General features: G+C 41.5%; 1 protein-coding gene across 4 annotated transcripts in view; it reads left to right on the forward strand.

Moving 5' to 3' along the window:
* Nucleotides 1-18240, forward strand: part of LOC145346578 (syntabulin-like) — a 111127-nt gene extending 92887 nt beyond the window's left edge. For 2 of the 4 annotated variants that reach the window (XM_080194004.1, XM_080194006.1), the window contains 2 exons: nucleotides 3299-3451; nucleotides 16049-18240. In XM_080194004.1, the coding sequence (XP_080050130.1) occupies nucleotides 3299-3451; nucleotides 16049-17270 (1375 nt within the window). In that variant the 3' untranslated portion in view covers nucleotides 17271-18240. The remainder of the gene's footprint in view (nucleotides 1-3298; nucleotides 3452-16048) is intronic. The other 2 variants (XM_080194005.1, XM_080194007.1) reach the window with 2 other exon arrangements.
* Nucleotides 18241-18469: the final 229 nt, after the last annotated feature.

The following is an 18469-nucleotide window of genomic DNA, read 5'->3' on the forward strand; positions in this document are numbered from 1 at the left end:
TGAAACAAGATAAATAGAACTGGGATGATGGTGGAGGAGAGACTGGAGCAGGCTATAGTGGAATTTGGACAAGGAAATTTTAAAAATAAGCCATTGGAGACAGCAAAGACAATGATGATGGATAAATGAGAGGTAGAATACAAGCAACAGATTTTGAATAAGCAGAAGTTTGTGGAGGGTGAAGCAATGGACAAAATATTCACATTTGCAACATTTAAGAGGCATCTAGATAGATACATGAATAGGGGATGCAGACTGAGTAAGGGCAGAAGATTTTTTTAAAGTTTAGTTAGGGCATCATGGTCAGCATGGGCTTGGAGGGCCGAAGGGCCTGTTCCTGTGCTGTTCTTTTCTTTGTTCTTTGCTCTCACAACATAAGTTTGTTTCCAGAATGGTTTTGATGATGACCAAAGAGCATATAACTTGCCCATTCTCTATTCCAGAAAGAGTATTAAATCAGCAAATCTAAAGGAGGAAATATACCCAATGCAATTCTCAAAAATATGCTTGATTGAAAATTAGTGTTGTCATCATTCAACTTCATTAACATAAAATGATTTTGATTCAGAAAGGCAGCCTTTCAATGTGTAAGGGAAAATAAAACAATGTTGTTGCAGTGATTACTGCAGAAATTATAGAATAAATATTACAAAAATAATCATTTAGGAGTACAGAACTTGACTAATGCTGAAAAATGATATTTAGTCAAAGCTTTTTGTTTTGCACTCATCAGGACAATGACAATACTAACAATGTCAGTGGAAACAACAACTTAATACTGCATGAGAAAAGAGTGCTGATTGGTTGGCAAGTGGACATATATCAAGCAAACTCATGAATGGGCCTAAGCTGTCACTTTTGGCTCTGAAAAGCATTCAGTCTATCTCAGATCCTCCCAGTCACTACACTCCGACATCTGAGAGAGAATTTAGCATGGCCAATGCACCTAATCAGCACATCATTCATACTGTGGGAGGAAACTGGAGCACCAGAAGGCAACCCATGCAAACATGGGGAGAACGTGCAGACTCCGCACAAGACAGTGACCCAAGCTGGGAATTGAACCCAAGTCCCTGACGCTCTGAGGCAGCAGTGCTAACCATTTGAGCAACAAGTGAAGCAAACTGAAGCAGCAATATAGGTTGTATTCTCTACTCACAAGAGGCTACATAAGGCAAAAAGACATTCTGCCTGTTACACAATGAGTAATATGGTATTTGAACTTCAGTGCTAGTTTAATGCTTGGTATGTAGGCCGTACATCCCAAAGGACAGACTATCCCCAACCAGTCCAAGCTTACAAAATGCAAAACAATGTCCAACATTAGATGTGATTCTGCGATTGAACATCATTTGCTAAATAATCCTCAGTGCGCTACAAACTATGCTAACAATCAGTTTAAGGTTGTCAGTCAAGCTTGCTGTGCATTTCCATGTATTGAAAGCTACATGTATTATTAGTAGGGTGGGTTCTTTTCAGGCAGAAAGAACATGTTCACAGATTGCTCGTGTTGGAGCTAAACCAAATAAATGATAGCCATTCCTGTTCATTCCACTCTTGACCAATCGGAGTCAAGCTGCTGGGTTTAAATTTCAAACAATGCTTGTTAGTTAACTGTCAGTACCATCAACTGGTGCATTCTCATGGTAACACCTCAACCAATAAGAGTCCACTTGCCAACCAATCAGCACCTTCTTCTCATACAGTGTAAAGTTGTTTTCCTGACATTGGTATTCTTGCGGTTGTCCTGATGAGTGCAAGGTGAAAAATGTTGACAATATGTCATTTCTCATTGATAATAAGTGCTTATATAATACAGATCGGCACAAAAAGATGAGTTTACCTTAAAGCTAAAAGCTGTGGACTGGATCTTAGCACGATAAATCAGAAAAGTTTAGGTCAAGCTGAGATTAAAATATTATAATTCCTCAAACCAACCTGCTCATCTTCAGGTTTACTGAAGGCCCCTGCTGGCAGGCTGGTACTGAGAGAGATGGCCTGCTTTGTTGCTTTAATCCCAGTCTGATGGGTTTCTCAGACCTACGAAAACCCTATAGCTGATGGGAGGCAAAGGCCACTTTGGAAAGGAGTTAAATGTATTTATGACACTGCTTGAGGGCTATGAGGAGCAGGAGTGCTTTTCCCTATCCTGCTGGCTACCTGCCCCATCAGAATTCTACCTCCATACAAAAAGCTTGGGTTCTGGAATCAGACCCTGGAATCACCAATGCAACCACACCCCTCCCTCCCTACCTACCCTGCCCCCACGCACAACGAGACTGTGGACCTATTTGGCCCAATGTCCCGATGTGGATTTGTCATCCAAAGCTTACCCTCTGTCTCTTGTACATAACTGGCTGCTGTTTATAGCTAGGCCAAAGAGCTAGGGTCCAGATAAGGAATTTGCATATGTAGACATAAATATATTAATGAAATGTCACTTTAGAGTAACCTTTGCACATTGCTTAAGTAGAATAGCTTATAGTATTTGTTATTTTTATTGCTTACTTAATTAGAACAGAAATTTATGGTTTGTGAATAGTAGTACAGATTTTTTAATGCTATACGCACAGACTTCTACATAGCCATTTTATTCTCTTTTTCCGTTTTCCCTTTCCTCTGTTCAGTTCCAATTTCAGGGACGATAATTGAAAATAAATAATGAAGTAACGTCAATAGATTCAACTTCTGGATGAATAAAACATTGAATGGGAATGTGCATTTTCTTTGAGATGACTTAGAACAATCGATTCAGATTGGATCCTGACTATATAAGCAAGCTGAGTTAACAGATGTGGTCCAAATAGCAGGATTGGGAAACTAATATAGGCAACAATGGCCAAAATTTTCAGGCTGTCCACGCCAGTGGCCAAATTTGCCATTCTTGCTTGCAGCGACGGTGGGGCGTGAATGGCTGGAAAATTCCTGCCGGTTATATCAGTGCCAATGTCAGCAACTATGTAGGCAAGTTGAATTAATAGAAGTGTTACAAATAGCAGGATTGGGAAACTAATACAAAAGCAAAATGCTGCCACTGTTAACTCAGCTGTTCAAATTCTTACCAATAAAACCTGCTTTGATATCATTGGCAACCACTTAAAATATTCAACTCAGTTTAATAGAAAAGGATATGAAAAGGTGATCTATTGATGAGAACTCTTTGTAACTAGCTATCTTTTTTATCTAGTTCATTAACAATGAGATTTCCTCCTTTTAAATCCCCCAATTGTTTTGTTCACCTAGGCTTCAATAACTCATTCTCTTCTTTCCTTTTACTTTCATTATCTGCATTTTCCAGGCGATCTGTTAAATACACTTCTTGCAGTGATAATCATGGCATTAAGCCCCCAAACCCGGAGCAGTACTTGACCCCACTGCAGCAAAAGGAGGTCACCATTAGACACCTGAGGACAAAACTAAAGGATTCTGAAAGCAGCCTTCAAGAGAGGTGGTAATTATTTTAATTCTAACAACTAATAAGTTGTTTACATTCAACTTAGATTTTGGTGTCAAACTTGCCTATCCTTTCCTGAATAAAGTCCTGTGGTGAGCAGATAAGGCATCAAGTGTGAGAGATGTTGGAAAGCATGGCAGTAAGTTCCCATGGAATTCATGTCATCATTCTTTCCGTTGTTACCAAGATCTGCGTATTGTAGACAGAGGGTGAGAAAACTGAAATTAATGTTAAAATTCTGGACCAATTTTGATCTTTTTAAAAAATATATATGTAACATGGACATCCAGAATAGTCAAAGCTACCCATGCAACACAAGAAGTTATGTGCAGCTGTTTAAAGTGCTTACAAAACAATGGAACTAAACATTCGTGTTTCAGATCGAAGACTTCATAAAATTTGAAACGCTTGGGAGTTTGGGGTTACTTTTGTTGTATAATTGCCACCTTGTGCTTTATCTGTTTCTAGATGAGTTTACTCATCAGTATTCCCTTCTCTAAACATATCTCACTCAACCTTCAGACCGAGTGACTTGAGTATAGTCATAAAACATGAGCAAATTATTTCTGTGTCGGTGCCTCTGCAATTATTGTCGTAAGTCTGGAGGTTCAAAGAGGTATGGAAGCAACAGGCATTGTGTTCCTTTTTTTCCCAGACCTTCCTCCTGTTCCCATCCCAATCTCCCAATTGGAAGAATTAATAAATACCTTCACCTTGCTTTCTGGTGCCTGTAATGTGTGTTCTTTCCTCCTTGTTCTTTGTCATAGCACACAACAAAGAATATGAATGGAAAGTGTGATACGAGTCATAGATGAAGTTAGACTAACATAATGTATCAGCTGCAATGCTTGCAAGAGGGGGAAGAAGGAGAGATATTTAATAGAGAGCTGATTGAATAATTGGGATAGGAACTTTGCTCACGCGCATCTATGAACTCATTGGGCGGAATCCAAGCTCTCCTGCTTCTGCTTTCTGTGAATCTGAGCTTCCCCATTTTTATTCTTTCTGAATCCAACCTCCTGCTTTTTCCTCTCCCTGAACATGAGTTCCTGCTATTTGCTCTCTGTCTCATGTCTGAATCCTCACCTCCTGCTTCTCCTGTCTTCTGCACCCTCACTGATTTCTCCCTCTCACTCTTTGTTCCACTCTCTCATCCCTCTCTCAATCCGGGTTCCCGCTGTTTTGCTCTCTTGTGAATCTGAACTCATGGGAGCGAGTTTTCCCATTCTGCCCACTAGGGGAATCATAGCAGGCAAAGGCTGGACCGTGGAAAGGTCCGTTGTCCTCAGCCAGGATTTTCCAGCTGCATTCACCCTGGAACCGGAAAATCTTGCCCATGCTGTTTTCTCGTTCCCATTCGAGCTCCCATTCTTTCATTTCTCTGGAACTCATATCTTGCTGGTTTCTGCCTGCCTTAATCCAAAAACCTGCCCCTATATCTCTCTTGATTTGAACTCCCACTGCTTCCCCTCTCTGTCCTCTGCCGGAGTGCCAGTTGTGGATGATTTCTTTCTATCCTGTTAAGTCTGATTCATAACTTAGCATAGCATGATCATGATTACTGACATTTGATAGGATATAGTTACCATCATAAATTTACAAGTCTTCCCAAAATTTGAACATTTCATTTGTTCAAAATAATACCAATTGTGGCATTTTGTTGATTCATCTGGTGAATTTGCTATTTCTATTTTCTAACATTTGCTTCTTTCCCAGACTTTTTTTGCTTCTTGTCTTCTGTTGAAATCATAGTTTCTATTTGTTTTCTGCTTATTGTAAAGTCTGTGGTTTTGTTTGACAAAAAAAGATGTGAAGCTCTATTCGTTTGCAAAGAAATTTCTCACAAGTACTTTTAAATGTTCAGTGTGTTTGGTTTCCATACACTAGGGAAGCAGTCTTAATTTTGTGTTAATAATGAATAATGGCCTGGATTTTGTGGTTAATGGCACAATGGCACAGCGGCACAGTGGTTAGCAGTGCTGCCTCACAGCGCTAGGGACCCATGTTCGATTCCCAGCTTGGGTTGCTGCCTGTGTGGAGTTTGCATGTTCTCCCCATGTCTGTGTGGGTTTTCTCCAGGTGTGCCAGTTTCCTCCCACAGTCCAGAGACGTGTGGGTCACGTGGATTGGCCATGCAAAATTGTTCCTCAGTGTCAGAGGGACTAGTTAGGTAAGTGTATGGAGTTATGGGGATAGGATCTGGGTGTGATTGTGGTTGGCACAGATTTGATGGGCCAAATGGCCTCATTCTGCACTGTAGGGATTCTATGAAGCTATCCACATAGATTTAGTTGGCTCCAGAGATGGATTTCTTATATTCTGATGTGACTTTGCATTTTGTGTCATCTGCAGCACTTAGCATCAAGTTAAACAATCAATCACATTGACGATCTCACATAGACAGCACAATAGGAAGTTTAAAAAAAGGATTTTAATTCACATTTTGATCACTTTACCAAAAGCAAAATAAAGATTGGGACATGCGCATGTTAAGGTATAAACTGAAGTATTGTCAACCACCTTTTAAAAATGATGTTTTGAAAATGATACGATTTTCAAATTTTTTCTGTGGGAATGAGCCTCCATATATTCCTTAATGTCAAATAGGGATTTAAATTCTGTGGACATCAAAGGCTAAGAATACAGGTAGCATTTTCCTCACCTTTGTCCTAAAAACAGCTGAAGCATTAGAGTTGAGAACCCATCAAGCTCTTCAGCGAGCCTTACTGAGGTGATTTTAACGGGATGTGACTTTATCATCCTGACACTGAGTTCCCCAGCTAATTAGGCAGGGAGGGCAGGATGGTGCATCGATTTTTGTCAAGGGAAGTATTTCTAATTAAAAATACCCCAAGTGAGTTAGAATTCTTCCACCTGATATGGACTTTTGAGGCTACAGAAACTCAGGAATGGCTCTCTGACTCTTTACCTGGATGTTCTGCCGTGGAACTGCAGTGAAGTGAGTTCTCCCAAAGACAGAAGGAAGAAGGCAAACTCTCCAACCCAGCAAGTGTGCATTGAGGTGCCTAAGGAAATCACCAGCAGAAGTATGGTCCCTTCAACCTGGAGACAGTGCACAAAAAGGATTCAGGACCTCAGGAGGGGTAGGAAAGGTGAGTGGATAATACTTCCAGTTGCCAAGCCCCACACTCTTGACTTCCTCAGCATTTTCCTGCAAAGTACCTTTCAGAACCACACACTTGCAGCTGCATCCATTCGTCCCTCTCCAGCGATCTTATATCCCAATCTGGACAGTCAGCACTCACCTTTACCCGCATGCTTCATAGTCCCAGTGTCCATCCTGTCTACCCTATGGGGCTGCATGCGACTTAGGAAAAGGCATCTGGCTAGTCCTGTTGTGTGTTACTCCTGCTGCCGCTGGTGTTGCTGCTTTTCTTGTGCTTTGTCAGAGGTGCAAGGTAAAGTTGCCTGAACGGGTCTGGTGAAGGCTAGCAGCCGGAAGTGCAGCTAAAGGTATGTGAAATGCAAGGTGGGTAAAATGACTTCCAAGAGATTGAAACCACTTATCAAGCAGTAAAAGTGCTCACAGAGAAGGAGTGCTTGAGCAACAGCCTTTCATCTGGCCATGGCTGCAACTCTTACAAACCTGTCAGTTTGATGGCAAAATGACTCCTCTCTTTCAACACTGTGTTCTGATGGAGGGTTTACAATCACAGATGAACTTTCCCACCCAGCCTGCCACAGGAATCATAGCTAGGAAGGGGGTGGGGAGAGGGGAATGAGGGGTGCAGACCATGCAAAGGTTCGTTGACCTTGTGAGGGCTTTTTGGTTTTGGGATGAGCGTGGCCAAAAAGTCCCACACAAAGTATCAAACTGTCTCCCTTGCCTTCAGATGCCAACAGACCTACCTACATTGCCAACACCCACTGCTGAAAAAACAATAATATCGTTCAGAACAAAGGATCCAAAATTTCCACAAAGAAAGACAACAGGAACAACTTTTACAAAGCTTCACTGGCAAAGCAGTGCATAGTAGTGGCCAACAAGAGTTGTGAAATCAGACACACAGCCAGTTTGGACTGCACCAAATGTTCCACCGGGTAATTCTGCGCCTCAAACAAGCATTAGCCTCCTTCAAATGAAACATTTATTGAAATTGAGTTCCTTGCTTAATTTAATTAATTTGAGGTTCTACCCCCTCTTTTATCACCTTCCCCTAGGAGGTGACAAAAATGATTGACGAGGGAAGGGCTGTGAATGTTGTCTACGTGGGCTTTAGTAAAGCATTTGACAGGCTGGTGCAAAAGGTTAAATCTCACCGGATCAGGGGTGAGCTAGCTAGATGGATCCAGAACTGGCTTGGCCATAGAAGACAGAGGGTAGCGGTGGAAGGCTGTTTTTTTGAATGGAGGTCTGTAACTCATGGTCTGTGATGCAGGGAGCAGTGCTGGAACCTCTATAAATGACTTGGAAGAAAACATAGCTAGTCTGATTAGCAAGTTTGCAGATGATACTAAGATTAGTGGAGTTGCGGATAGTGATGAAGATTGTCAGAGAATACAGCAGGATATAGATATTCTAGAAAATTGGGCAGACGGAATTTAATCCAGACAAATGTGAGATCATGCATTTTAGCAGATCCAATTCAGATGGGAGTTACAAAATAAATGGCAGAACCATTAGGAGAATAGACACACAGAGAGATCTGGGAGTACGGGTCCTTAAAAGTGGCAGCACAGGTGCAAAAGGTGGTGAAGAAAGCGTATGGCATGCTTCATCGGACAGGGCATCGAGTATAAAATTTAGCAAATTACGTTACAGTTATATAAAATGCAGGTTAGGCCATATTTGGAATACTGTGTCCAATTCTGGTCACCATACTACCAGAAGGACATGGAGGCTTTGGAGAGAGTACAGGAAAGGCTCACCAGGATGTTGCCTGGTATAGAGGGTATTAGCCGAGATTAAATAAACTGGGATTGTTCTCCTTGGAAAAAAACGAGGCTAAGGAGCGACCTGATAGAAGTTTATAAAATTATGAGAGGTATAGATAGGGAGAATAGTTGGAAGCTTTTTCCCAGGGCAGAAATGACAATTACAAGTAGTTACAAGTTCAAGATAAGTGGGGAAAAGTTCAGTGGAGGTGTGCGGGAGAGGTTTTTTATACTGAGAGTGGTGGAGGTCTGGACTGCACTGACAAGTGAGGTGGTTGAGGCAGTTACGTTTGCCACATTTAAGACTTATCTTGATAGACATATGAACAAACGGGGAGTAAAGGGATATAAGCAGCTGGTTTAGACAGGACATGTGATTGATACAGGCTTGGTGGCCAAAGAACCTATTCTTGTGCTGCACTGCTCTTTGTTTTTTATTCTAATCACCGTCCGCAATGCCAACCCCTATCAATAAAATGGACACCTGTATACTGAGTCAACTTAAGTCAACTTGATAGGCTAAATTTGATGCTGGGGACGAAGTCATTATCCCTTATGTAAAATGCGGAGAGCCTGTCTCTGCTTGCCCAGCACTGCCCGCTGGGGTGGCCCATCTGTCCCATTGGATAGGATGTCTCGTGTCTAAGAGCCATGGGTTGATCAAATGGTCAGCAGCTCTCTTGTCCTCGTAGCGCCATCAGAAATGGTGGCGACTGCTGGGACTACAGGCAGTTCCAGAAGAGAACATGCAGTGACATAGCCAGACTTAAAGGTAAGTCCAGGTTCTTGCCAGACTGAGACTAGCATTCCCCGGCAAAGAGATCAATAAGAAGTCTCGCAACACCAGGTTAAAGTCCAACAGATTTATTTGGTAGCAAACGCCACAAGCTTTCAGGGCTCTGACCCTTTATCAGGTGAGTGGGGAGTTCTGATCGCAAACAGGGTATATAGAGACACGCACTCAGTTTATTGATTAGAATGCGAGTCTTTACAGCTAATCAAGTCTTAAGGATGCAAACAGTGTGAGTGGAGATAGCATAAAGCATAGGTTAAAGAGATATGTATTGTCTCCAGACAGGACAGTGAGTGAGATTTTGCAAGCCCAGCCAAGTCAAGGGGGTTACAAATAGTGCGACATGAACCCAAGATCCTGGTTGAAACCATCCTCATATGTGCGGAACTTGGCTATCAGTCTCTGCTCAGCGACTCTGCACTGAGCAGAGGAGATTGGCAACAGAGGAGATGTGGTTGGGGTTTTGGGGGGGCAGCGGGGTTGGTGGTGTGGGTTAGGTGATAGAATTAACTTGGAGACGTCTCTAGTCGGCAGAGGGGTCTTGAAAAGTAGGCACTTGACTCCCTTATCAAACCCCAAAGCTGGCTTCCAGTCTGCCAGCTTTTACCTAGCAGGCTGGACATCTGGTGCCAGCCTTCCCCACCACAGGTAAAATCCCAGTGGTGATGGTGAATGGAGGCCTCTAAGTGGTCTCTATTTGACCACTTGAGGGCCTTAATTGGCTCACTGGCAAGTAAACTGCCTGGTATCTCCACCGCTACTGGTGAAATCTCAGAAGAGGTGGGTAGGCAGTAAGTACATTGTTAGTGTTGAAGTGCCTACCTTCTGCACCCAAAGGGCCTTAAAATTTCAGCCCATGAAGGGGGATTATTGTTGCACATTTGTGATTATCCAGTTTTACTTTTATTTTGCATTTGCATTTAACTTTGGTGGATTTTTCACTGTGCGCTAATTTTGCAGTTGTATATTTTTTTCATTTATCATGCCAGAACATTTCCTCATTATCCTTGGTTCTGGCTCCCATTTAAATCATTACCAGACAGAGTGGCAGGGATAGGAATTCTGCTGGAGTTCTGATTTAAGATGTAAAATGAGGAACAAAGTACTTCAGACGCTTTAATACAACAGTGTAGTCATTTAAGACAGAACAGGACCTCCAGAATATAACACACAGTTTATAAAGTTGATAAAGTTTACATTAAGATAATTTATGATAAAGCTTACATTGACATTGCAATGAAGTTACTGTGAAAATCTCCTATTGAAGGAGCAATGGGAAAGTGTGGAGTTTGTAAGGGACAATGCCTTCATAATTATCCCAGTGTAACACACAGTTTCCTTGCTTAACAAACTGTAGGCACAGAGTGTGCAGGACTCAGAGCTTTCAGCAAATGATAGGGTTCCCTTGAGTGCAAGACATTCCAAATGGCACTCATGGAAGAATCAGTGCTCTTGATACGATCTATGACTTGAATAATAGAGTGCATTCAATTAATGGTTCAGCATTTGATCAAAGAAACAATATCTATGCCAATTGCCATTATCCAGGAGGCAGCCTCAGTGCTTTCATTATGTGGCCAGACACACTGCCTGTATTATTTGAAGTGAACACTAGATGGATGGTTCTCAGAAAACTCAGGCAATCCTCTACAGCCCATTCTACTGGCCACAGTCAGAAATCTCTTAACAACCAACAAACCTCTTGAACTGGAACTCTGAGCAGCTGTTTGCTGCTCCATAACTCTTCCCTTTCACCATCACCAATGTATGCCTAGGTTAGGGAGCTTAATGAGGCAAATATGTGGGGAGACGGGATAGGGCCTGGGAGGGAATCTCTGCCAGAGAGTGGGCGCAGAATGGTCTCCTTCTGCACTGTAGGGTGTCAGTGTTTTTATTACAGGAACAAAAAGCCAATCATTATGCTGCACCGTACAGATTTCCAGTGATAACATTTTCTTGTCCCAACCCATGATGATGCTTGCCAGTGTCAGGGCTGGAAAACCCCACCCAATGCATTTGGTTGGAGGAATGGTTTTTTTATTGGTGGAGACCATTGTTTTTAATATAGCTGAATTCTGAATGTATTAGAAGCTTTTTTATCAGTTTAAATTTATTTATTAATGTCATAAATAGGCTTACATTTAACACTGCAATGAAGCTACTGTGAAAATCCCCTGGTCGCCACAATCTGACGCCTGTTCAGTTACACTGAGGAAGAATTTAGCATGTCCAATGCACCTAAGCTCTTTCAAATTGTGGGAGGAAATCGGAGCACCTGGAAAAAAACCCCATGCAAGACATGGAGAACGTGCAAACTCCGCACAGCCATCCAAGCCTGGAATCGAACCCAGGTCTCTAGTGCTGTGAGGCAGCAGTGCTAACAACTGTGCCACTGTGCCACCCTTCCATGAAAATTAATAGCTGAAAAATTTGTTTTTGTCTTATGTGTCTTAAATTATAGTTTAATTTAGGTCTATTTTGTAAAACACCTTTTCCATGTATTTTAAACGCAAATTTTGCCTTCTACCAGAGATTCTTGGCAATTTGCCGCGTATTTGATTGGAAAAGCCAACTTTTCATCTTGCAGCTTCTCAGTTCCTTAAGCATTTTTTTAATGATAAGGCATTTCAGGTAAAAATGGTTGCTGACCCCTGAGCTAGGAGATGTTACTTATCCATTTTGTTATGCCTTGCGGATTCTTTGAACGTTGTCCTCTTCTTCCACTTTCTCATTTTCTTTCTCCTTCAACAAGTTATTGCAAACTTACTTTCAGTTGTATTCCAAACACATTTCAAAATTATATTGGTTTTGTTGCATTCACCAAATGAATTTGTGTCCTTCACTTTTTAAGTTGTTTCCTGTTCTTTGACTATATTTGCCCCATTGTGCGCTGCACTCATTGATAAAATGGTGTAAACATTGAAAAAATTTACAACAGTGGCCACTACTTATTGATTTCACCAAAGTTGACACAATACACATGTTGGGATTAGTACTGGGAGAGAAGGTGTGATACATTGCAAGTTTTATGTGGTGTCGGCAAGTACATATAATCAGGTCTTATGAACACTTTTGTAGCCAGATCTTTTGACTTTGGGTCAAGAAAGGAAGTTGGATTGGAGAGGCTGGCAGGTGGTTATGTTGAAGACTTGGGCACTGTGTGGTGTCTTAGGATGTTGATGGGGGAGGATGTGTTCTCTTTGGTCAACTATTAGTCCTTGACTACCCTTAGGTGTGCAAAACTGGGCAAGGGGGATGTGAAATTAAAGGACTGTTGGAAACTTGTCCTATGCCCCACCGTGTTTATCCATTCTGTACACGGTCCATGCATCACTTGCTCATACAGACAGATGTTCCACTGGTGCTCTCTGCATGTGTTTTATTGTGAACTATGAGAAGACTTTTGTTGCAAGCAGGTCATGGGGTGAAATCTAGGAATGTAGAGACCATCCTGGCCCTGGTAATCTCTCAGATACTCTTCCAGACTGAGTGAACATGACCAGAATGTACGTGATTTGGTGTTTGTTTAATTCCAGTTCCACCCAGAATGTATCAATTAAGGCAAAGTGGGGTGTGTGTGTGTGTATATGTGTGTGGCGCATGCAATTTGTTTAGTGCTAGATTTTGAAGTCAGCCTTTCACTATGGAGAGGATGTTTGGGGTAGTTGATTGTTGCAGAGAAATTGGTGTGCTTTGTGTCTTCATTATTGTTGTCTGGGTCTGGTGTGCCTGAGACCTCTGCTTTGATTGGGCTCACCACTGATTGTTACCTGCACCATTGGCTCTGTACCTGCATGAAAACCCAGTGCTTCCCCTCTACCATCATGACGTTTGCAGCAGCTTGACTGCTGCCTCATTTAATATTCATCTCTGCGAATCACTGTCATACACGCCCGGCATTGTGGGGTCATTGAATTTTGTTCCAGATTGCTAATACTTAATTGGCCTCATTGGAGGCTCCAGTGGGAAAGAAGTTGGGATGATTCTGGAGGCGCAGGTTAAAAGTCCTACATCAAAACTGATTCTTTGGAACAAACAGGCCTGAGGTTGAGCTCTATTAGGAAGGCCTCACAAACTGTAGAAATGTAAATAACCCCCCCACCCTATCCTCCACTCTCTCATCCCTCACCCAATATTCACTTTGTGAATCAAACTCACAAAGCCTGTTATATCAATTGGAAACCTTTGAATGGCCCATAATTCTCCTTAAGTAAACAAATAGTCCGAAATTCTCCAGTTGTTTACATTGGTCCTGCCAGAGCACACCTTCTGCCGCAGGTTTCCAAGCAGCATGGGGTGGCTTCAGTGGGAATTCCCAGAGGATCCCAACACCAGCAAACAGCATGCTGCCTCCCGTCTCCGAGAGAATCCCCTGGGGCAGGATTGTCCCACCATTCATGACAGTGGGATTCTCCCGCCTTGCTGCAACGAACAGAGGAAATTTGATTGAGTGCCAAATTCTCCGTTCTGTGGCAGCAGAGTGTGAATGGCCAGAGAATTCCAGCCATGGCCCATTGCATTTGTAAAACAATTAGGCAATTGCATTGTAGCCAAACTCTCCCCAAGTAAAACTTAAGAACTGCTATCTCAATAAATATATTAAAGCAATGAGGAAAAACTTAAACAGTCAGATACCTTTTATTATACTATACTATTTTTATTATGCAGTTTCATGACTATAACATATACTCTACCATTTTATCCATTTCATTAACTTAATCTATCTGCAGGTTTTTCCACATTTAGTGTTCATCTTTTACTTAAAATCTGGCAAGTTGGCAGAAGTAACAAACCAGCAAACATATTTTAATGGGTAGCTGCATCTTCCAATCACAGCCCTGTCATAACTGACCTTAATATAGATACTGCTGCAGCACATCATGATTAACTGCAAAGGAGGCAAAAATCCACTTTACTTTTTTAAACGCTGGATAAAAGCAAATTACTGCAGATGCTGGAATCTGAAACCAGAAGAGAAAACACTGGGATTTTCCAGCGTTTTCTCTTTTGGTTACTGTTTTAAACTCTTGAAGCCCCCAGTCCATGGCTCCCACCTCCATACATCTAGTGTGAAGCAGCTGCTTGAGGCTTTCCTTGAAAATTAAAATACTTTCTACAGACAGGTGGTCAGTCAGCTCCCAGTGATGTTAGTTAATTATCAGGCCAATCCCAGTCTTGTGAAAATGTGGATAGAACTTCAAGGCACACTGCTCTGCAGCCAGTTTTTCCTCAGTCCCACATCCCTGAAAATCCAGCCCCTCCTACCTGTTGTTTTAGTGGAAGAATGAATTGATTTCAGATAAATGACTGGGTGCTTGTGTTGAAGTAAGAGTCCAAGAAACATCAAACAAATGCGCTGTCATTGAATAATGTTGACAGTAGCAATCTCTCAGCTAAAGTGGTGGAAATGTTGGATCACAAGTAAATTGCTTCTTGCACCATTGCAGATCTGTACCCAAATTATCAGGTTCCAGAACATTATTCTGACGCACAGACTTCTATTATTTGAACGGGAATGAACAATGTCTGAACAGTACTTTAGGATACTGTGATGTCACTAGAGGTCAGGCAACGATATAGACAGGGTTCCAAGGCATAACATAGATACCCAGAAGTCCAAATAATAAACAGTTTATTAATTGGTCCACGTGAAGGCGCACAGCCAAGTTCATAGTGGTGAAAGGTTCTAGTTAGCAAGATGGTTCTCATCCAGCGCTTCGTCAAATCCCAAATCAAGTTCATTGTCCACAAAGCATACAGTGAATTAGTGCATAACGGGTAATCCGTACAGGAGCCCACCACTCTCCTAGTTTCTGCCCTCTTTTAGTTGAGCTCTGCATTCTGCTTATATAGCCTGATAAGGCTGCATAGCTGATTTTTGTTTGCACAGATTCCTCATCAGTCTGTCATGTGACTCCCTGTGTCCATCTTGGTCATGATGTGGGTATGCCGGCGTTGGACTGGCGTAAACACAGTAAAAAGTCTGACAACACCAGGTTTTAATCCAACCGATTTATTTGATAGTAAACGCACAAGCTTTCGGGGTTAGTCCCTTCGTCAGGTGAATGGAGATTAAAACCTGGTGTTGTCAGACTTTTTACTCCATCTTGGTCCACATGGCTGTATTCAGCAACAATGTTAAATGAGGGGTGGATCGAGAGTGGAAGGCCGAGTGTCAGAAATACTGCCCCTCCATCACCCAGCCTCTTGTGACATCACAATATATAACATTGGCTCTAGTGTGGAACTGGCGATCAGCAAGCCCAGTAAAAAGTCTGACAACACCAGGTTTTAGTCCAACCTATTTATTTGATAATATTTGATCAGCAAGCCCACAGGATCTTTTGCCCATTAACGTTATGCATTTTAATGTAGATGAAGGCAAAAAATAAATCAAGCAAACTTTGTATTTTTGTTTCCTGAGCACAATCTTTACTCTTGATTTGAATTTGTGAAGAATTTTAAATTTAAATAATACTTGGTTTATAGTTTGAGTCTAGCATAGATTGTGATTGACCAGTGAGGAAGATACACAATCTGTTATTTTGGAACAGTTCTAGTTAATTCATAAAATTTATAAAAGCCATTTTACTAAGACTCCAACAAAGGTTTGCCAACTTGTCAAATACAAATCTAGTTCCAGATAATACCCAGTATTGTCTTCTCCACAAATCTTCATTAGTGTGCATTCATATGTCTACAAACAAATGCTTTAAATTCATAGGTTTAATTTGAGGTCTTTTAGTGCCAGTTACCAGAATTCTATATGTCCTGCTTCATTGGTGGGTGATTTCATACAGTTTCTAAACACTTAAGGCTTCCTATATATTTTTTGATTTCCTCATATTATTTTGTAAAGTTAATAGTCTCCAAACTGTACTATATTATACCTTCTCTTTTCATAGGGAATCGGAAGTTGCAGATCTCAAGTCCCAGCTCGCTCGCATGCGGGAAGACTGGATTGAAGAAGAATGTCATCGAGTTGAAGCCCAGCTAGCACTTAAGGAAGCTCGAAAAGAAATCAAGCAACTACGTGAGGTGATTGACACCATGAAGAACAGTTTGGTGGAGAAGGACAAAGGTGTTCAAAAATACTTTGTTGATATCAATATCCAAAACAAGAAACTTGAGTCTTTGCTGCAGAGCATGGAGCTGGCTCAGAATGGTGCCTCAAGGGATGATTCCTCACTGGACTGCATGTGTCCGTCACCAGTGAAGTCATTGGCACGTAGCACAACCTACACAAAAATGACTGAATCTATGGGCCTAGAAGACCAAGCTGTTGAAGAAATGGCAGATAGTGGTCTGCTTGCCAATGATGATATGGCAAGCAGAACAGATCTCTTTGACCAAATTCTTAGGTCAAAACCTGCCATTGAAGGTAGTTCTGGAGATGGCTCTTGGTCTCAGGCTAACGAAATGCAGGTAACACTTGTTAACAGTGCAGCGTTTGAGATTTCTGCTCAAAGCGGTATGATCTTTGTGAACAGTGATAACAGACTGGTCAGGGAGCAGGCTATCCAGACTGATGTAGTACCCTATAGTCCAGATGTACAGCACCTCATTCTACACATGTTGAAATCACAGCACACCAGCCCAGTCAGCCCCATATCTTCAACCTGGGTGTCAGATGCCGATCATACAGCTTGTGCACCACAGTTTGAAACTGTAGTTCCCGATACTTTGCTGGATCTGACTCCAAACAATCCTAACACAGCGATTCTGGTGTCTAAATTGGAATCCGTTAACCATTTCATGAGCTCTCCAGCGTACACTTACAACAAACAAGCACAGCACTTGCCTAGAGTTAACCATATGAAAGAACTTACTTTCACATCCACCTTTGATGAAACAGACAGTAACGAATATGATGCGTCAGAGGAGCAGCCATCTGCATTATGTCCAAAAAGCTATTGGAGCAGCCATTTTATTGTTGATTTGTTGGCGGTGGCTGCACCTATGGTGCCTACTTTGGCATGGGTATTTTCCACACACAGAGGAGGAACAGAGCCCCTGTACAATATTGGTGCTCTGCTGCGCGGTTGCTGTTTGGTAGCCTTGCACTCTTTGCGCCATTCACCCCCTACATTCTTCCATCACCCAGCTGGAGGTAAAGACACCCACTAATTGCACTTAGATTTTAGTTTAGGATACTTGAAGAGTACTGGAATTTAGCTTCTTGCGTCGTCTTTGTATGTGGCTAGATGTGTTTTACCACATCAGTGAGGTTTAATTTGCACTGTTAATAAAGTATAGATATATTACTTGACTTATGGTGGTATGAGTTTACAGTGTTGCAAGCTGCTTTTGAAGAATGGGTAATTTATAAATGTGAATGCTTTCCTTGGATGAGGAAAGAAATGAAATATACGTGGCCAAAGTTGACCCACTACTGAGCAATGTACCAATAGACTTTGTAGTGGTGATATTTCTAAAAGGCATGGGACGGTGATGTATTTTTGTTTATGTGTATGGGCCTGAATTTTGATTTGAACACTATTGTAATTACTAAAATACTGATCTAAGCACAGATTAATCCCCAATAGTGAAAACTGCCTTCAAGATTTTGAGCGGGAGATACTGATTATTCAGACTTTAAAGGTAGCTGATTCCAGCAATTGCTTAGACATATTTTTCAATGTTTTAATGGTTCAGCTGTGTATATTGTTGCTGTTTTAAGAAGCTGCAGTTTAATGGTCATGCTGTATTTTTATGTTCACGATAAAATTGAGTGCAACCAAAGTTTCTTGGCCTTTTGCTGTCTGTATGTTTTCAGTGGTATGGGATGGTGTACAGAAAACCTGGAACCTCTTGTTACTGTTACGTCGCGTCAGTACAAGCATCAACTAGTTGGATCGAGTAATATAACAGTGACCTGTATAAGTAGTTGCAACGTACAGTACATTGACATGTTTTAAAGTAATCAACAAGATGCTTCTGTGTATTTGCTTCTTATAAAAACACTGCGTTTTCCTGATTTACGTGTTGTGTTCGAGCCACGTGCAATATTGCTGAATTGTTTATTTTCACCTTTTCTTTAATGTACTTCAGATGTTTCTAAATTAAAGGTTATAAATTTATTAAATTAAAGCATGCCCAAAAGTTACCAGCACTTTTGCTTCTTGCTTTGTGCCTTAGTACATTTTTAAAACCATTTTTGCGTCAATTGTATCTAAATGTCATAGAGCACAAGTACATCCAGGTCACGTCACGTTTACAAACTTAAGTTTCCTGCAATCTGGTGCAGTGTACCTTAGTCTCAATTCGAAGGAGTCCCCCAACCTCTATAAGGATGACTGTTTGTTTTTAAAATTTCACACAAGAGT

This window comes from Carcharhinus amblyrhynchos, chromosome 8 (genome assembly GCF_965287045.1).
Source record: "Carcharhinus amblyrhynchos chromosome 8, sCarAmb.v2.hapA, whole genome shotgun sequence".
NCBI classification, from domain to species: domain Eukaryota; kingdom Metazoa; phylum Chordata; class Chondrichthyes; order Carcharhiniformes; family Carcharhinidae; genus Carcharhinus; species Carcharhinus amblyrhynchos.